At 33.1% G+C, this 22,142-nt stretch overlaps 1 protein-coding gene across 7 annotated transcripts in view; it reads right to left on the bottom strand.

The window, feature by feature from the left end:
• LOC107613258 (probable leucine-rich repeat receptor-like serine/threonine-protein kinase At3g14840) overlaps positions 17,446-22,142 on the bottom strand; it is an 11,470-nt gene continuing 6,773 nt past the window's right edge. For all 7 annotated transcript variants that reach the window (XM_021109266.1, XM_021109262.1, XM_021109263.1 and 4 more), the window contains 7 exons: positions 21,644-21,839; positions 20,595-20,735; positions 19,389-19,507; positions 18,794-19,004; positions 18,452-18,689; positions 18,147-18,297; positions 17,446-18,016 (listed from right to left, as the gene is read on the bottom strand). In XM_021109266.1, the coding sequence (XP_020964925.1) occupies positions 17,618-18,016; positions 18,147-18,297; positions 18,452-18,689; positions 18,794-19,004; positions 19,389-19,507; positions 20,595-20,735; positions 21,644-21,839 (1,455 nt within the window). In that variant the 3' untranslated portion in view covers positions 17,446-17,617. The remainder of the gene's footprint in view (positions 18,017-18,146; positions 18,298-18,451; positions 18,690-18,793; positions 19,005-19,388; positions 19,508-20,594; positions 20,736-21,643; positions 21,840-22,142) is intronic.

Below are 22,142 nucleotides of genomic sequence, written 5' to 3'. Positions count from 1 at the left end.
TCTCTTATTGCCTTTCTTAGCTTTTATGTTGTGCCTTCCAAGTGTTTGATAAAATGCTTGGGAGGATTTTAAGTTAGATTTTTATATTCTTGGCTTTGGTTGAGTAATTGGAGACTCTTGAATTATCAAACTCCTTTGTTGATTGATAATTGAAAGTTGCTAGTTGATTTGGATCCCTCTAAAGCTAGTCTTTCCTTAGGAGTTGACTAGGACTTGAGGAATCAAATTTGGTAGCAATGGATAATTCTCATCACAATTGATAAGGATAACTAGGATAGGACGTCTAGTTCTCATACCTTGCCAAGAGTGTTCTTAGTTATTAGTTTAATTTCTTGCCATTTTATTTCCTTGTTCCTTAGTTCAAAAACCCCAAAAAGATATTTTCCCATAACCAATAATAACTACACTTCCCTGCAATTCCTTGAGAGACGACCCGAGGTTTGAATACTTCGGTTATTATTTTTATAGGAGTTTGTTACTTGTGACAACTAAATTTTTGTATGAAAGAATTCTTTGTTGGTTTAGAAACTATACTAGCAACGAGAATTTATTGTGAAATTCTTTACTAGCAAAAATCCGTTCGTCACACAGGCATGCATGTGTCTCACTAGTAAATAAGCAAATGAAATGGGAATTTTGGAAAGAAGAGCAAACATAACCAGTGTGTCACAGAATGAAACACGTTGAAAATATCTACTTTGAGGCAGAATAATGTGATTCAAAATCCTGTGCAATTGGGCACGGACTGTTCCAAGTGATTTGTGAGTGGGAGTGGTACCTTCAAGGAGAGGAATGTTGACACAGACAGTCCCTGGGGCTTCAAAGTATGACACATTTAGAGACTCATCCCACTTACCAGAGGTGAACACATCTAGTCCCCTATCCTGGTAATCTAGGGCTTTACTGATATGATACTTATCGAGAATGATAGTGCGACCCTTAACAAAGGAAGCGATTCTCCCTTCTTTTTAGGACATGTTACTGTAGAACTGTTTCACCAGATCAGGGTAAGCTTTTTCATAAATAGATAGGATAGGAATCCATCCTTGACATGCAAACAAAGGCATAAAGTTTAGACCTTTTATATGAATTTTTTGAGATTGACAAGTTTAAAGGGACAGATAGGGTGCTGGTAGATGTCTTTACAGAAAAATATATAATTCATGAAGGAGTTGTAGCAACGAGAATCATAGGAAACCCTTGGAAAATCAGCGTAGAAGGATTTATAGGCAATGGAATTTAAGAGTTTAGGTTCAGAAACAGGGCAAAGTTGAAAATCAATGACTATACCGCGACTATAGTGAGTAAGGGTGGAGGGAGCTCTTCGTCTTCTTCGCGAATGGGTCTCTTGCCACGGAATGAACTGGGTTGAGAAGAACTTGGCTGAGGGGGATTTGGCTGAGAAGTGGTTGGCCGAGGAGTTACATCAGGACGGCGAGCAGTAGTTTTGGTGCGAGCCATTTTAGGAACAGTGTTTGGAGGAGAGTTGATAGGAGATGGAGATGGAGAAGATTGGGAGTTTAAGGAGATAGGAGTGGAGGTATCAGAATGGGAAGAATGAACACCACTATGATATTCTCTGTGGACAGCTCTCTTCTTGCGAGCCATTCTTATAGAGCACTGGTTAGTTACAGAATTTGAAGAGTGGAGTGAAGGAGTGGAGAGAGTTGTGTGTGAAAGGGTGCATTAATATATACCTTGGGTAGTGCAAAGATCTCAGCTTGACAATGGATAAAAATGAAAACTTTGAGAACCCTTGAATTTCACAGCTATAACCAATGTAACTTTAGTTTTGAAAATTTCATTTAAGAAAAATTGAAAGCAATCAGAAATGTAAGATAAGCCCAATAGAAAAAATGAGTTAAATTTTAGGACCAATGAATTTATGAGATTCCAAGTCCAGAGTGGGCCCAAAGTGGTCCAACATAAGTGGCCCATATGATGGTAGACAAGCAAGCACTCTAGGTCCACTAAATCTCACTTGCTCTCAACTAGTCTAGGATGCATCACAAGGAGTTAATAAAGCCTACTCATCATCTGCCCAGAATAATCTCATCTTGATTTGTGAGACAAAATGCTAAACCAAAACATAAAAAAAATCAAGAAATATTAGATGAATCAATAATGCCCAATGCAGTGCATAGCTTGCAGAATCTCTCTTCAATCAATGGTTTGGTGAAAATATCAGCTAATTGATCTTCAGATTTAACAAACTAAATATCTAAATTTCCATTTTGCACATGTTTTTTTATAGAATGAAATTTAACCTCAATGTGCTTTGTTCTTGAGTGCGAAACAAGATTTTTTGAAATATTAATAGTACTCATATTGTCACAAAATATTGGAATATAAGATGCTTTCAGTTTATAATCAGCTAACTGAGTTTTCAACCATAATAATTAAGAGCAACAAGAAGAGGCTGCAATATACTCAGCTTCGGCAGTGGATAGTGCCACTGTCGCTTGCTTCTTGCTTGACCATACATTGAGTGATTTGCCAAGAAAGTAACACATGCCACTTGTGCTTCATCTATCGATTCTGTCCCTAGCGAAATCTGCATCACAATAACCCACTAATTGAAAAGAATCAGTTTTAGGATACCAAGCACATATCGAATAATCCTCTTGACAGCTGAGAGATGAGATTCCTTGGGTTTTGATTGGAATCTTGAGCACACACCAACACTTTGTATGATATCAGGCCTTGAGGAGGTTAGATACATCAAGGAACCAATCATCCCTCTGTGTCTAGTCTCATTAACATCCTTAGTATGTTCATCCTTGTCAAGCTTGATATTTGGATGCATGGGGGTTCCCGTTGGCTTGGCACATTCCAGCCCAAATTTCTTCACAAGTTCCTTGGCATATTTTTCTTGATGAACAAAAATGCCTTTCGCAGTTTGCTTGATTTGCAAGCCTAGAAAGAAAGTAAGCTCTCCCATCATGCTCATGTCAAATTCAGTTTTCATAAGCTTAGCAAAATCTGCACACAAAGCTTCATCAGCAGAACCAAAAATGATATCATCACCATAAACTTGCACAAGAATAAAATGATCATTAGAATTTTTAATAAATAGAGTGGCGTCAGTGGCTCCTCTTTGAAAATTATTTTTCAATAAAAATGAGCTAAGCTTCTCATACCAAGCTCTAGGAGCTTGTCTTAAACCATATAAAGCTTTAGCTAGTTTAAAAACATAGTTAGGAAAGGTTTTATTTTCAAATCCAGGAGGTTAAGCCACATAGAGCTCTCTATCTATTATACCATTAAGGAATGCACACTTTACGTCCATTTGGAATAGCTTAAAGCCACAATGAGCCACATAGGCTAAGAGCAATATGATGGCTTCCATTCGAGCTACAGGTGCAAATGATTCATCAAAATCAATCCCTTCCTCTTGATCATAGCCTTGAGCAACTAATCTTGCTTTGTTTCGGACAATGGTTCCATCTTCACCCAATTTATTTCTAAAAATCCATTTTGTACCTGTGACTTTCGTTCCATTTGAATGAGGCATTGTAACACCCTATTACCCTAAGCCTTAGCTCTAGCTGTAAAGTGAAGGATAACAAAGTGCCACGACAATTCTAAAGTTCATACCATACTATATATATATAAAGAAATAATAATACTAGAAGTCCGATGAAGGAGTAAAAGCTCAAAGTCGCCTGAAGCGCAATTACAAAACTCAAAATGTTCACACACAATAACTACACACGTAAAGACACAAAATATGATGTAGTACAATAATAATCAAGATAGATATATACACATATATATATGTGATGACTGCGCATCATGTTATGTTTTTCTATGTTTTTTCACCTTTAATTTTCATTAATCATGTATACAGACATAACAGAGTATTTGATTTAAAATAGCTTATACAACTTATCTCTCAAAGTAAGCCTCTAAGGCAATAGAGTTTAATAACAAAAGTGAGAGAACTACAACATAATAACCAAAACACAAAGATAACAAAAGATCCTCCGTTGTCACCATCCGCAAACTCACCGAGGTGGGTTGCGACTTGCATCTGAAAAACAACAACAACATATGGTATGAGAACCGGAGGTTCTCAGTATGGTAACAGTGCCCAATATATAAGATGTAAGGTTTCGGGACGCCAAAGGCAATCTTAGAACTTCACATCGATACAGATATTCATGCTTATCAAAATATATAACTTAAACCATAAACCATAAACAGAGTTATCTAAACTTAGAGGATTTCTAACTAATACCAATCACACCGTTGTATCCCACAGCCTTCGCCAACCTACCCTCCACGTGATCTCATCGCCACCACCTACCGAACCTCCTCAAAACCAGTAGAAAACACAAGTAATGCAAACAAGTAAAGTACAAGTAAAGTACATATATGGCATGTAGAACAATTAACAAGTAGGCATATGATACATTTAGGCACAATAGAAATTAAGCAAAGCATACAAGCAGGAAGAAGATGCATATGATGAATGCCTATCCTATTGGCTTGTGATATCACTTGTCAGTCCATAAATGCCAACCTGACACAGTGACACGTCTTTTCGGACGTAACAATTACACTAACCTGCATGTAAAACTATCAACTTCTTTTAGTGTTAGGTTTATGTGAACTTTGGAGATATCAAAATTGCTCTGAACCAAAGTTTTACCATTCCACCTCGTTGCTTTAAAATATTGAAGGACTACAATAAGTAGCTCAACTCTCCCATCATCAAGATGTGGAAGAATATGGTCCACCAACTGACCAAACAATGTGCAACTCATTTTGTTATTTCTGAGAATAAAACAGCAAATGAAAGAAGTATGCTGGTCATGTTGTGAGAAAATCGATATCAAATCAATACATTCATGATCGTACAATACATACTCAAGATCTTCCAAAATGACTACCATACGCTTAGTCATTAAACCCTTGCTAGTGATCAAGTCTCACAAGCCTTCCTTACCAACCACCTTACCAATCAGATGTATAAAACAAAAAGATGTTAGAACTCAAGTACACAAATACACTCATCATAGACATAGCACCAAACAAAAATACACTCACCAAACATCTCATAATGTTCAAGTCTGTCTACTGTTAGAAGATCAATAAAAGACCTCAACCTAAATTTTTCTAGAGGAAAGCTTGGGTTATCCACATGATTAACTGTTATTCTATGAGAGAATGTTAGTACCATCCTACTAACACCATTCTTCGAGATGGTCTTATTGTCAAATACTATAAAATTTGTCATTGTGTACATCTCAAACTCTATGATGTTACCACTCCATTTCTTGGCTAGAGCCCTCAAAATAGTGACATAGATCCCACCACCCTATTTTAAACAATACAAAAATAAATCGGCATCAATATGCGGCTAAGCATTCTTGAAACATAATATAATAAAACGGTAACAAACATGTTGTCTAGATAAACAATTATTAGATTTGTCGTTACCTTACAATCTTGAATAATCTTTTCAATTGAACCAATCTCATTCTCATTATATTTACTTGGAAGTTCCTATATCCTAACAATATAAACTTTGAAATTCCATCCAGTTTTCTGGCGTTTATATCAGTAAAAAAAAAATCAAGGCTTTTTGTCATGATGTGTAATAACTCAAAAAAAAATTTTGTGGGCCACTCTTCTTTTTCTTTTTTCCTAACCCTAATCACACACAAAACACTCTCTCTCAACCTTTAGTCCCTCACTAGCCATCACCCTCCCCAAACCCCCTTCCTCACTCATACACGGACACAGACTCACAATATATGCACAAATCACATGAACAAATAAGAGAAGAATAGAGGGAGAGCTGCGCTGCGAGGGAGAAGAGAGGACCGCCGCTACGTGTTCTGCCGCTGCCCTCCCCCACCGAGCCGCCAAACCCACCACACCTCGCTGCCAGTTGCCGCCGTCATCAACAACGATGGAGGAGAAAGAAAGAGGCAAACACGAGGAGAGTGAGGGAAGCCTTTGTGTTGTTGTCGTTGTGCTGGAAGGCTGCCTGTCGGGGGAGCTACTGCGACAAGCTCACTGCCGGCTAAGGCCCATCGCCGTCCATGGAGAGTCGTCGCCGTCTGGGTCGCTGCCGGAGGAAGAGAGCTTGCACAAGGGGTTGCTGGAGTGGCTCACTGACGTTAGGATTTTTGCCAGTAAAAAATTTCATAAAAATAGTCGCGTTGTAGATATAGTCTCTAAACCGACAGAATCCTTTCGTACAAACGTTTTGGTTGTCACAAGTAACAAACCCCTTTTTAAAATTGATAACCGAGTATTTAAACCTCGGGTCGTCTTCTCAAGGAATTGCAGGAAGGTATGTTCTTATTATTGGTTATGAGTCTTGTAAATTGGGGGTTTTTAATGTGTAAGATAAAAAGCGAGAATAGTAAATGGCAAGAAAATAAATTGTATTAAATTAAATAGATAATAAAACTCTTGGCAAGGTATGAAAACTGGAAGTCCTATCCTGGTTATCTTTATCAATTGTAATGAGAATTGGATTTTTCTCCCACTTTGTTAACCTCTAACTATGAAGGTAAGTTAAGTGGATGAATTAATTCTGATTCCTCAAGTCCTAGTCTTTCCTTGGAAAAAGTTAGAGTTATTGTAACCAGAATTAATTTTGGAAGAATTCCAATTTTCAATCAACAATGAGTTTGATAACTCAAGAGTCTCCAATGACTCAACCAAAGTCAAAAGGGAAAAATCCAAATTATTTATATAATAAATAAAAGAAAGCAATCATAATTCTAAAATACCTCAATTAGCACTAATAAAGATATCAAATGTAACATGGAAGAGTTCATAAATTAAATTAGGAAAATAAATAAAAGGAACATTGAACCTGAGATGAAGAAGAAATAATCCTAAATCCTAAAACTAAATCCTAAGAGAGAAGAGAGAACCTCTCTCTCTAAAAACTACATCTACTCCTAAAATTGTGAATGTGAAAGCTTGTTTATAAATGGATGCATTCCCCACTTTATAGCCTCTAATCTGTGTTTTCTGGGCCGAGAACTGGATCAGAAACAGCTCAGAATTCGCTGGTTGCGAATTCAAACAAGCTGATTTTTCGTCATTGCGATGCGTCCGCGTGGAGCACGCGTTCGCGTCACCTATCGTCAAGAAAACTATGGCATATTATATATGAAATCGAAGCTCCGGACGTTAGCTTTCCAACGCAACTAAAACCGCGTTGTTTGGACCTCTGTAGCTAAAGTTATAGCCGTTTGAGTGTGAAGAGGTCAGGCTGGACAGCTTAGCAGTTTCTCCAATTTCTTGTATTCCTTCCACTTTTGCATGCTTCCTTTCTATCCTCTGAGCCATTCCTACCCTGTAATCTCTGAAATCACTTAACACACATATCAAGGCATCTAATGGTGATAAAAGAGGATTAATATTAGCAATATAAAGGCCAAAGAAGCATGTTTTCAATCATAGCACAAAATCAGGAAGGAAGACATAAAGCATGCGATTAGTATGAATAAATGGGTAAAGAGTTGATAAAAACCACTCAATTGAGCACAAGATAAACCATGAAATAGTGGTTTATCAACCTCCCCACACTTAAACATTAGCATGTCCTCATGCTAAGCTCAAGAGAAGCTATAAAGGAGTGAAGAGGAATGATAGAATGTATGAAATGCAATCCTATCTATATGAATGCAACTACATGCAAAATGTTTCTACCTGCTTGGTTAAAAGTAAATAAATCTTCCAAGAGCAAATATGAATTGGATTTCACTAATCTAAATCATACAATAAAAGACAAGCAAACTTGTAAGAAGACAGCTTATGAAAGCAGGGAACATAGAATTAAGTATTGAACCCTTACTGGTAGTGTATATGCACTCTAATCACTCAAGTGTATAGGGTAATTCACTCTACTCTTCTCTAATCATGCCTTCTAAACCTTGTTCTTCATCTAACCAATCAACAAATATTTAGCATACTAATGCAAACATCATGAGGTCTTTTCAATGTTGTAATGGGGCTAAGGTAAGGTGAGGATATATGTATGGCCAAGTGAGCTAAAATATGAATCTTTAATTAGCCTAAGCTCTCACTTAATATAGATATACTCTATATACTTTTAAATTCGTGCCTAGCTACCCATAATTCCCACTTTTATATGATTCCCATACTCATGTACCAAAATTTTGATATTTCTTTACTTTTATCACATGTGCATTGATCTTTTTATTAACTTAGCATTGGGGTAATTTTGTCCCCTTATTTATTTACTTATTTATTGAATATTTTTGGATTTTTCTCTTTTTTTTATTTTTATAATCTGAAAAAATGCAGAATGCAGTGTTAATATGAATGTGATACAAAACTCCAGGTTCAATATAATAAACTAAAATAAAACTCAAAAACAAATAAAACTAAATAAAAATGAAAAAGGAACGATCATACCATGGTGGGTTGTCTCCCACCTAGCACTTTTAGTTAAAGTCCTTAAGTTGGACATTTGATGAGCTTCCTGTTATGGTGGCTTGTGCTTGAACTCATCCAGGAATCTCCACCAATGTTTGGAATTCCAGTAGCCTCCGGGGTCCCAAACTAGGCATGTAAAGCCCTTAAGAAGCTTCAAACAGATTCTTAGGCTCCCGGGGTGACAAATGTCAGAGCAGATTCCAGGATCCCAAATCTTGCTTTTACACCCATTTTCCAGCCGGGTGATAAGTAATTTGAATTCTCACTGCAGCTACCAAACAGCTTCCTAGACCCATTCAATTGAGCTTTACACCAACATTTGTGTTTCAACTTAAAGCTTCCAACCATAATGAACTTTGCAGGACAATTCTTACCACTAACCATCTTCCTCTTACTCTTAATACCACAAAGAGCTCTAAGTTGCCTATCTGTCTCCAGTAGCCCATATTCAAGTGGAATTAGAAAGCTAAGGGATATGAATTTTACCCACTTGAATGTTGTGAAGGATGATGGCAACTTAGGGGGAGGGATCTCTAACAACTTTGGCAAGGTGATTTCAAGCTTCACTCCCTTGTGCTCCTTGACAACTTCCACCTCTTTGCAAACTTCTTTAATTTCAACCTCTTCCTCTTGGTAGTTTTCTTCCAATTCAATCTCTTCTTCATTACTTACCAAGGGCATAGGAGGTTGTGCTTCTTCTTCTTTAATTTCCATCTCTTGACCAACCTCTTCCAAGTCTTCAACCATGATATGCTTTGGAGGTTGTACACCCTCCTCAACATCAAATGCAACCGTCTTGGAAGGAGGTTCTATGTCTTGACTTTCCCATGGAGGTTTAGCATCTCTTAAGTCTGCAACTACTTCTTCTTCTTTGATAATTACCTCTTCCTCCACTTATTCTAGTACAAAGTCATGCTCCGTACTGTCCACTGGAGTTTCTAATATCTCCTTCATGCTACGTTCTTCATTAAATTGTCCACATGAAGCCATGGGGGTTCCTTGAGTGTCCGAACGTCGGGAAGCTAATTGATTTATTGCTTGGTTCAATTGATGAAGTGTGGCATTAATTTTTTTCAATGTTTCCTTGAGTTTCTCCGTTGATTCTTGGGGTGATGGATATGGACATGATGCATAGGGAGGTGGTGGTTATTGGGAGTAATTGGGTTGGAATTGGGGTGGTTCTATATATGGTTCATATGGTTCATAAGGTGGTTGGTATAGTGGATGAGGGTTAGGATCATATGAAGGTGAATGGTGGTAGTTGGCTTGTGAGTGTGGTGGTTCAAAGTTGTGTTGAGGAAAGGGTTCATAGGCGTATGGTGGTGGTTGTTGATAGTCCATTGGAGGTGGTTGTTGCCATGAGGGTTGATCAAGTCCTTGTGGCTCCTCCCATCTTTGATTGTTCCAACCTGGATTCCTGTTCTCATTATAATTTCCTCTTCCTGCAACATAATTGTAACCAAACTCGTAGCCAAAGGGGTGAGAGTTCATAGTAGCAAATAAAAATTAAAAACGAAAATAAAAACAAATTTAAATTAAAAGGTTATTTAAATTTTAAATTTAAAAATTAATATTTTGAAATTTGAATTTTGAAATTTGAATTTTAAATTATTGAAATTTGAATTTTGAATTTTGAAAATTTTTAAATTTGAATTTTGAAATTTGATTTTTGAAATAAGATAAGATAAGATAAAAATTTTAAAATAAAAATCTAAAAAAATATATTTTATGCAAATTTTGAAAATTCAATTAAAATTAAAGAGAAAATATATTTTTGAATTAAATGAGAAAAGAGAAAAACAATAAAATGACACCAAACTTAAAATTTTTTTTTAGATCAAAACGAAGAAAACAACTAAGAACAACTTGAAGGTCAAGATGAACACGAAGAACAACTTGAAGATCAAGATGAACACCAAGAACAAATTTTTTAAAAAATTTTTAATAACTAAATAAAAACCAATAACCTCTTAATTTACGAAAAAGCAAAAATAAAAACAAAAATAAAAACAAAAATAAAAACAAATAAACAAGTAAAAAGCAAATATTTACAATAACCAATAATAAGGCACACGTTTGCAATTCCCCGGCAACGGCGCCATTTTGACGTTAGGATTTTTGCCAGTAAAGAATTTCATAAAAACAGTCGCTTTGTAGATATAGTCTCTAAACCGACAGAAATTCCTTCGTACAAACATTTTGGTTGTCACAAGTAACAAACCCCTTTTTAAAATTGATAACTGAGTATTTAAACCTCGGGTCGTCTTCTCAAGGAATTGCAGGGAGGTATGTTCTTATTATTGGTTATGAGTCTTGTAAATTTGGGGTTTTTAATGTATAAGATAAAAAGCGAGAATAGTAAATGGCAAGAAAGTAAATTGTATTAAATTAAATAGATAATAAAACTCTTGGCAAGGTATGAAAACTGGAAGTCCTATCCTGGTTATCTTTATCAATTGTAATGAGAATTGGATTTTTCTCCCACTTTGTTAACCTCTAACTATGAAGGTAAGTTAAGTGGATGAATTAATTATGGTTCCTCAAGTCCTAGTCTTTCCTTGGGAAAAGTTAGAGTTATTGGAACCCGAATTAATTCTGAAAGAATTCTAATTTTCAATCAACAATGAGTTTGATAACTCAAGAGTCTCCAATGACTCAACCAAAGCCAAAAGGGAAAAATCCAAATTATTTATATAATAAATAAAAGAAAGCAATCATAATTCTGAAATACCTCAATTAGTACTAATAAAGATATCAAATGTAACATGGAAGAGTTCATAAATTAAATTAGGAAAATAAATAAAAGGAACATTGAACCTGAGATGAAGAAGAAATAATCATAAATCCTAAAACTAAATCCTAAGAGAGAGGAGAGAACCTCTCTCTCTAAAAACTACATCTACTCCTAAAATTGTGAATGTGAAAGCTTGTTTATGAATGGATGCATTCCCCCACTTTATAGCCTCTAATCTGTGTTTTCTGGGCCGAGAACTGGATCAGAAACAGCTCAGAATTCGCTGGTTGCGAATTCAAACACGCTGATTTTTCGTCATTGCGATGCGTCCGTGTGGAGCACGCGTTCGCATCACCTATCGTTAGGGAAACTATGGCATATTATATATCAAATCGAAGCCCCGGACGTTAGCTTTCCAACACAACTGGAACCGCGTCGTTTGGACCTCTATAGCTAAAGTTATAGCCGTTTGAGTGTGAAGTGGTCAGGCTGCACAGCTTAGCAGTTTCTCCAACTTCTTGTATTCCTTCCACTTTTGCATGCTTCCTTTCTATCCTCTGAGCCATTCCTGCCCTGTAATCTCTGAAATTACTTAACACACATATCAAGGCATCTAATGGTGATAAGAGAGGATTAATATTAGCAATATAAAGGCCAAAGAAGCATGTTTTCAATCATAGCACAAAATCAGGAAGGAAGACATAAAGCATGCGATTAGTATGAATAAATGGGTAAAGAGTTAATAAAAACCACTCAATTGAGCACAAGATAAACCATGAAATAGTGGTTTATCACTCGCCGCTGCCGCAAGTGCCACCGCACCTCTGGCCGCCGGGATGTCACATTGAGGTCGCCGTTCTTCTGCCATCGCCGCTGCCGAGGTTTCTGGTTAATGGGTATGGTGCTGTTGTTGCCGGAACCACCACCGGTGCTGCCGCTACTTGTTTTCCTGAAGTCCGAGTCGTTGTGGTTGCTGAGAAAGTCGGTTGGAGCTGAGGTTGCGGCTGCCGCAGCCGCAGTTTCGGGTTGAGAGGAAAGTGTCCGTTGACGCGTTTGGATTATAGTTTCAACAATCAAGAACTATCGCCAGCTCCATCTTGTCGCTACTCCGGTCCAAATTCTACATTCATTCATTCCATTCCACTTCAATCCTCCTTACCTTGAATTTGGCACTCTGAGTTTGGTATCTTTGGTCCTTTGGGACCACGTTGTGAGTAGGCTTTATATTTATAATTATTTGACTGTGCATCTATAATTATTTTGACATATATCTATTATGATCTTTGAATTATACTCATTATATTTGCTTTGAACGATTTTAAATTGATTAGAATAATTGATTTATTAAAATTAAACAATTCATTTTTATGAAATTTATATTTTCGGAACTATACATGAGACTATATATATTTTTTTTGATGAAGTTTTGCCTTATTCCAAAATGTTTGATTTTACTTGAATATTTGTTTTTGAAGTATTTGTTGGTACTCACTTACTTTAAAAATTGTGAAATATATTTGAAATCTCTTATGATTGAAAAAGTATTATTGAAAAAGATTTCTGATGAGAAAGTATTATCTGATTTGATTTGATTCAATATCTTATAAATTTGAAAGATAAAATATTTGTTGTATTTGAAATTATACATTTTGAATTGGTTTGGGAGGCTCGTATTAGAAAACCATAGTTAACGACAGTTATGACGTTAACTTAGATGCATCTAACTCAGACTCCAGCTAGCAGGGGTGTTGCTAGCCTAACGTGTAGGCCACACGTTAGATCTGTTATTCTGTTAGGACACACAAGAGGAAAGGACTACCCATAGAGGTGGAGCCGTCCAAGTGTGGACTTTTGATTTGATTTCTGTATGAGAACTCCCTTATTGATTCACTTATTATAATCAACTATTATTTTCTAATTAAAATTACTTTGATGATAATGTTTGTATAGTCTCATGTCAATTATAGATGTATTGTCTAGTCACTGAGTTGCAAAACTCACCCTTTTTTTTCTAAAAATATTTTTCAAGAACAAATATTTGACTATGTGAAACTTTTTATTCAAGAATAACGATCTGCAATGAATACTTATTCTTTGTCAAATTCTTATAAGTGTATGCTCCATATGTCACAGGTAGGATTCAAGCATTCTTAGTTATTTTAATTTTTTTGTTAAAAATATATAACTATTTCTTTTAGAACTTGTAAAATATTTATAACTTACTTATTCAACTTATATTTGACTATGTTAGGCTTGCTATAGGATTATTTTCCTGAGCGCCGGTCATGACTCTTTTTGGGCCGTGACAAAGTGGTATCAGAGCTTAGGTTTAATCTGTGTAATATGGAGCAAGTGTCCTATGATAGGATTACAATTGTATAAATAGAAGCGCGCCTATTTGTACAAATTGTGGCACTATCAAAGGCCTATAGGATTGTCATCTTTGTCCTTTATGTCGTTGTTGTCATCTGATTGTTATCATGAGACTTATGCGACTTCTTACCACTTGTTTCCTTCCCTTTGTAACCAATCTCGGCTTATCCTCTAATAGATTTAAAGTTTGTGGAATTTCTTCATGGAAAATGGAATATTTTGAGTAATGATACATATTATGAATTGATATTTTACCCCACTTTTATCTACCTTAAGACATTAAATTATTATGTTGTTTTAGATTTTGTTCGATCTTTAATTGTTATGATCTATTTGAAATGTGTTTATTTGGTTTCTGGTTAAACAAATATTAAATAAGTTTGCTAATTATAATACGGATGATGGATAATTGATTTTAAAGAAACTAAGTCCGTAGCATGAGTTTCTTTGAGAAAAGCTTTGTGTTTGCCCAAGATTATTGAAATTTCTATAGTTGAAATTAACATTTGAATGTTAACCAGATTGAGTGCTAAAGTTCTATACTTGGTATAACTGGTTGTATGGGAAACATGTTTGAGCTTCACTCAGGGTAGGATGTTCTTGTCTATATGTTATTAAGTGAATGCATCTCTTAGATTATAGGTGATTTCTAGTTTTATAGACTTGCTTGCTGAGCTTGTGAATCATGGTGATTATGAAGCATTTGATGATTATTTTGAATGTGTTAAATTATAGCTTACCTATGAGTGTTAGTCAATGATTAGATACTTGTTTGTTGATTCATGTCACTTGATTAGTGATTATTACAGTAACTAACAAAACAAGTAAATAATTTTGGTTAATTATTTTTTTTTTGAGAAATCCATAAGGATATTGGTTGTTTCTGCTGTAAAGGAGTTAATAATATTATTTGTTGTTGAATTGGTGACTAACGTGACTATAATTGGGTGAATCTTGGTTGTTATCTTGTAAAAATTTCTATTGAAAGGAGGTAATGAACACTCTTAATTATTTGTGTTGTTATTGGAGATGATATGCCTGATTTGTAGTTATATATGGCAGATTAATAGATGTTTTGGTTTCTCTGATACGATGAGGGTTTGATAATTTCAAATTGAAGTTTGTCATGATAAACTTGTGATCTGAACAATAATTTTGTGACACACTTGAGCATCTGAATTTTTTTCCTTGAAAATTAATTATTTTATTGACTAGGAAAATTGTTCCAACTCTTTCAACATACTGTTCTAACTTCTACTCAATATTTTTTCATTGGTGGTCCATTACATGTGACACTTAACATAAAAGTTAGTTTTTCTGGTATGCACTATAAGATTTATGTAAAAATGTTTAGTATTGCATTCACACTCTCAATAAAAATGTTTACTGACTTTGCCTTATTTATTTTTCTTTTTTTTTTTTACATTTTTTTAAAAACCTAATTAATTTTTAACCTATCAAAACTATCAAGTGTTGTGCTTATCATGCAATTTGCATCTGTGCTATGTGACTGTTTCTTTTATATATAGAATTACCGTGTTTCCATTTTTAGAGTGGCACATTCCCGACAATTTTTGGATGAATGTTTATTTTGCTTTGCTTTGTTTGTGGGTTCAGCTTGTCTGTTCACATGCTGTGTCTATTTATATTTTTTCTTTTCTCCTTTCCTCTAGTTTAAACTATTATTGTACATGCAATACCTTTTTATGTCTATTATTCATACTCATGAATTTTCTTTTTTCTCTGCCCAATTTGTTGTGGATTTGGCTTGTTTCTTCATTTTTTCCCTTAAAATGCTCCTAGCTTGTAGTTTTAGTTGTTGTTGTACATCTTTTTATTTACCTCTATGGCATTTGCCCTTACAATTATGTTCTTGTACGTATTTAGAGAGCTGTATTGTGTTACTTTGTAGTGACACACCGACGGTTTCCTTGGTTATTAAGTAATGTCAAGCATCATAAATGTTTTTGTCAATAAGCTATTTTTGTTACTGTATAATTTTCTTAAATAATGGTTGTGAAATGAATTGAGTTGCAAATGGATGTTTGATTCAAGTCTATCATCGCTTATTGGGTGCAAATGCTTTATATGCTTCTGGTGATTGCATGATTGCAGACTATGTGCTCTAGTGTAATAAATTTATTAGCCTGTCCTTTTACAGCTTGTTGAGCTTTGATTTATTTGTTTTAATAGTGAAAGGCAGTGAGATAAATTAGTTTTGTACTTTTGGCAGGATCATCTTGGCTGATAGGATTGTTGATTTTGTTATGTAGTTTTAAATTCTGGTGATATTTAGTAGCTGGGTTTTGTATTTAGTTACTCCTTCCTACTGATGGTTTCAAAAAAAAAAGGGGGGGTTTCTTTTTCTGATTGTGTTTCATTTGGAGAATCAATATTTTCTATAACCTCATTGGATTTATTGGGTATCCAACTATGTCGCGGATTCTACTTTGTTTGCCCAATAAGGATTTTAATTTGATTAAAGAGTCCTTACATTGAGGGTTTTGTGTTAAGTTGTTCCTTTTTGGCCAATTTTTTTTCGTAACAATCACAGTGTATGTCGAATATTGTCTGTTAGAAAATTCTGAAAATTGACTGTTTCATTACTAGTACTTTTGAAATATAAAATATTTGTTGTATTTGAAATTATACGTTTTGAATTGGTTTGGGAGGCTCGTATTAGAAAACCGTAGTTAACGACGGTTATGACGTTAACTTAGATGCATCTAACTCAGACTCCAGCTAGCAGGGGTGTTGCTAGCCTAACGTGTAGGCCACACGTTAGATCTGTTATTCTGTTAGGATACACAAGATGAAAGGGCTACCCATAGAGGTGGAGCCGCCCAAGTGTGGACTTTTGATTTGATTTCTGTATGAGAACTCCCTTATTGATTCACTTATTATAATCAACTATTATTTTCTAATTAAAATTACTTTGATGATAATGTTTGTATAGTCTCATGTCAATTATAGATGTATTGTCTAGTCACTGAGTTGCAAAACTCACCCTTTTTTTTTTCTAAAAATATTTTTCAGGAACAAATATTTGACTATGTGAGACTTTCTATTCAAGAATAACAATCTGCAATGAGAACTTATTCTTTGTCGAATTCCTAGAAATGTATGCTCCATATATCACAGGCAGGATTCAAGCATTCTTAGTTATTTTAATTTTTTTGTTAAAAATATATAACTATTTCTTTTAGAATTTGTAAAATATTTATAACTTACTTATTCAACTTATATTTGATTATGTTAGGCTTGCTATAGGATTATTTTCCTGAGCGTTAGTCATGACTCTTTTTGGGCCGTGACATGATGTTTCAAGTTGCACATGACAAAAGATTTAAGGCTTATGAAGGAAAATGTTCATTGGAGAATAACAAAATCTTTCAGTGGTAAAACTACCTTTTAAACAAACACACTACAACCATTTATCATGTTTTTAAAGTACAGATGTAGGTGTAGTGAATTCACCTTTTTACCCTATTTTTCTGATTGTATATGAGCAGCTGTAACTTGATACTTTTCTTTTCATTTTGTCACGTGTCAATGACTCCAGCTATACACTTGTCAAGTAAATAAACATACACTAGTTGTCTTTTATAAATACATAGATGTTTTTATCAACAATTGTCTAAAATCATTACTAAAATCTTTCACCACAATTATAAAACTGTTTTATTATAGTGGATAATATTTAAAAATTGTTTTTAAAACACAAATATAAAAACAGTGAGGATTAAGGATACAAACTTATTTGATAGTTGAGATGGGTACATTACAGATAATCTAGTTTTTATCCCAAACCAAAAATTAAAAAAAAAAAAGTGTTTGTCCTCGTAATAAAATTGTAATGACTATTTAAATGAAGTTGTCCATCTATCTTTATGTAAAAATGATAATTAAGACTCATTCAATAATTGACATGATTGATTAAACTACTTAACATAATATATGTTACCATCTTTTTTTGGGTGTGAATATATAGCACCATAAATTGTCTTGTAGAAGGTTAAGTTCGATTGGTAAGATCTCTATGGAATAGTATAATGGAATTTACACACACTCTATTAGCTAGTTTCTTTGCTCCCAATAATATGATGAAGAATCAATGTGCATAGGATAGAGGTCAGACGAAGATGAAGCAATCCATTGTTCTTCAACAACATTATGTGACACATTATTGTTGGCCTCATTTATTTTATTTTCTTCCTTTTGATAGTAATATTGTCGCATTGCCTCTAACTTCATCTCATCCATTAATTCACTTTGATCTGAAACAAATTCTGGAACAATGGTTTTGCCTTCAAGCATGCTTAGAACTGAAGACATGGAAGGCCTAAGATTTGCAGTCGCATTGGTGCATAAGAGAGCAACTTGGATCATCACCATTACTTCCTCTTCATTGAAATCTGAACCTAACCTTCGATCAACTAGCTCCATGAGCATGCCTTTCTCTTTCAACAAATGTGCCTGCGACAAGAACAATAATCATTGAAATTTTATATTTTTATATGTATAAATGATTTCTTGCATAATTATTTTTTCGTGTACGGCAAAAAAAAAAAGTAAAGAATGGAGAACTAGATTGTAATTTACATACCCAATCAAGAAGATATAACACTTCCTCCTTTGATCGATGAATGGTATTAGCCTTTCCACTAATAAGTTCCAAGACAACAATTCCAAAACTATAAACATCTGCTTTATCAGTCAAATAACCATTCATTGCATATTCGGGTGCCATATATCCACTGCATAATTAAAATATACCATGATAAGAATTAGATGTCGACATATATATTTCTTAGCGGATAAACAAAAACATTACTTTGTTACTCTACATTTTATTTTGATAATAAATATTTTTTATGCATTCAAAGAAGAGAGTAAGAAATTGTAACTCACTATGTCCCAGCTATTCGAGTACTAATGTGAGTAGCATCCTCTTCATGGAGTTTGGCTAAACCAAAATCAGAAATTTTTGGATTTAAATTTTTGTCGAGCAACACATTAGTTGCCTTAATATCCCTATGAACAATTTTCAATCTTGATTCCTCATGGAGAAAAGCCAAACCTCTAGCAATACCAACACAAATCTTCTGTCTCGTTGGCCAATTCAATTTTAATTCATTCTCTTTGGGCCCTTTGTAAATGAACAAAAAAAAAACGAAAATAAGCATATATGTTGTTCATTTAAGAAAAATGAAAATAAAAAATAAAAAAGCATATAATTAGGGAATGATTTACCGAATAATGCATACGCAAGGCTATTGTTTTCCATATATTCATATACCAACAATAGTTGATCTCCCTCAACACAGCATCCATAAAGTTTAACAAGACAAGGGTGTTGTAATGCTGAGATCATTGCTATCTCATTGATGAACTCACGGTTTCCTTGCTTTGATTTAGACGAAAGTTGTTTGACTGCTATTATAGTGCCATTTGGTAAAATACCCTACATTATTTAGAAAAAGAATAAATTATTTTTTTTTAAATTAAAAAAATAAAATAAAGTCCAGTAATATGTAGTAAACAACAAATTTGTAAGTTTATTATTTTTCTTTTACTTTTTAAACTAAAAAAATTAATTGACAATGATGAGAAAAAAAAAAACATAATATTGAAAAAAAAATTATTGATAACGAATAGAAGAATAAGATTGAAAAATTTGTCGAAATTATTGGGAATGAACTTTATAAGTTAAATGTAAGGAGTATTTTTAAAATTTTTCAAAAATTTTTAGAAACAAAAAACATACTTTATTGTAATTTTTAAACATGTGCAATGTTTTGAACATAATAATCAACGATGATATATAATGGATAGTAGGAGAGAATACCTTATAAACAGGGCCAAAGCCTCCTTCACCAATTTTATTGGAGATATTAAAGTTGTTTGTTGCTGCCTTAATTTGATGCAAGGAAAATAGACCAGTTTGTAAATCTAAATTTCTTAGCTCTGCTTAAGAAGCACTTAACAAAGTGAGATATATTATATGGGAAAATTTAAATAACATTAAAAGGTTTAGATAAAATAACTCTACTCTATTACTAAAATAAAGGGTATGCTGTTTTAATTAATTAGAGCTATATTATACACATAAGCCATAACTTTATTCGAACATTATTTGCAAGATTGTTGAATGATTACTCGTCTAGTTTGATTGGTTAACAAGCTTAGTTAGTTACAATTGTATTTCAAGTTATTAGGTTTGTTATAGCAAACTCTTTACAAATTCTGTTTTTCGTTGTTATTATTATTTAAAAATGTTATTTATACACTAAAATTATTTGTAAAAAATAGTTGTCATATATTTAAATATAAATATATGTGTTATTTAACTTATTTTTAATATGTATTTTATATTTCAATATGTATTTTATATTAGTAACTAATTTTAATAGTTAATTTTAGTATACACATAACATAGTTGATTATTATTAGTAGCCCATATAATAAGGTTCACTTGAACTTTGTAATACACTAGTATAGAAAATATGTAATTAATTTATGTCAGGTTTACTAAATTTGTCGCTAAATACGATAGAAATATCTGTCAATAATAACTAAAAGAACGATGAGTTTGTGAAGTTTGTTGTTTAAAAAAAAGTATAACGGCTATTTTAATATTTTGGCACCCTGGTTCCTATCGGATTATTCCTTAGCAATTATTTAAAAAATTTATGTAATTTTTTAAAAAATGTGTAACATTAATTATAATAAAATGTATACTTTTTAATTAAAGAAAAGCAACAAAGTTAAATATATANNNATAATTTTCTCCTATATATTAACAAAATATTTTCTGTTTTTTTAATAAATAGGTATATGTTTTATTTTGAGATAAATATTATAAAATCAAAGGTGTGTCAAATATATGCCAAAAAAGATCCTTTTCGTTTTGGTAGATTAAGAAAGAAAAGACAGAAGAGCCAAATTTAATTTTGTGAATGGCAATTCTTGAACGTTTTAGTAAGCTAAGATTAACAATGATGATTACAACTAACAAGTTAACAATAATAATATAATTGCTTCGTGGGTTTACCTTTTTCTAATGATGTTTTCTTTCTTAGACAACCTTTCCACCAAAGTAGACAAATAATTAGGATAATGATAACTATCACTGTTGGAGCAACAATTCCAGCCATTAGCCTTGTAGATATGTGATTGTGCTCAGGTAATGAGTCTGGTTGGTTATTAATAATAGTGAGATACGATAATCATGTTTTATAGATATATTAAAAGATGAATCAATCAAACTCTTCTAAATTAAAACAATTAATAAAACGATAAAATGAAAATTTAATCGCTCTAAATCAAAATTGTAAGAGTCACACGTATAATAGAAATTACAGAGTTAATATATAATGGTTAACTTCTTATTTTATTATTTTATAAATATTTTAACTTTAATTTTTTTTTAAATTCTGGCAAAGAATATACATAAAGTTTTATTTTCTTATTTTACAAAAAAGTGACAAAAACACAAGAATAAAAAAAACATTTCTGCTTGATAAGATACAACTTTTAAATGGTTTTTGCTAATTATTAAAAATATAGAGACAAAGACAATAGATAAGGATTTTTTTTCATAAGCTCACTTTGAAAATTATTCCAAGACATAAATATATATATGTTGAAGAACGGCTAAATCTTTTAGATATAAAAGTGAGATGGGTAATATATTTTAATATTGTAATTTTTTGTATTTTTTAAAATGATGCAAAGTACATAAATTGGACCTTCTTTTATGCTTAAAAAATTAAAAAAATTGAAATACACAAATCGGCGGATCCAAGTACAGAAATCAGAGGGTCAATCCAAAAATCGGATGATCCGATTTCTATACCTCTTAAAAATTAGACGGTCTGATTTTTATTTCTGACATTACAGCTATATAAAATACATATACATTCCATAAATACGTCCTACATCATTTCTCTTCCTATATCTAAATTAAAGAGTGCATTGAAAAACACATACTTTTTAAAAATAAAATAAAAAAGTTGACAAAATATAAAACTAGATAAATTCTATTTGTCTTCTAATTGTCAAACTGCCATACAGTTGAATCTGAAAGAGAAGATAACTTACCAGAAGTGACAGAAATTGCTGATATAAGAGGGCCATATTGTGATCTATATGGAACACCAGTAGTACCTTTCCCTGCCCAATATAACCGGATCTCTAACTCATTGTTGCTCACGTAAGCACTGAAATTTTGAATATTTGCCTTTCCAATTCCTTTTGCTTCTTTTGCAATATTGAAATCCTTTAGAACACGCTCTCCCTGAAATTTATTTCAAATTTAGAGTAAACGTTAAATTTCCATTTATTTTATCTATAACTAAATACAGATCTTCTGTATGTTAATATATTTGTAGCAACTGATTCTACATGTCATCAATCATCACTTATAATATTCTTTATATTATGATTTGAAAAAAAAAAAGGAACTTCTTTGTCATAATACTATTTTAAGTTTTTAACTAAAGATTTAACTTTAGAAAAGGCACATAAATAATTTTTTAAATAATTTTTTTTAATTTGTTCAAGATTTTGCATAAGTTTTTTTTCTTATTTCTCTTTTCTT

This window comes from Arachis ipaensis, chromosome B08 (genome assembly GCF_000816755.2).
Source record: "Arachis ipaensis cultivar K30076 chromosome B08, Araip1.1, whole genome shotgun sequence".
In the NCBI taxonomy this organism is placed as follows: domain Eukaryota; kingdom Viridiplantae; phylum Streptophyta; class Magnoliopsida; order Fabales; family Fabaceae; genus Arachis; species Arachis ipaensis.
This window is presented reverse-complemented; position numbering and strand designations above follow the sequence as displayed.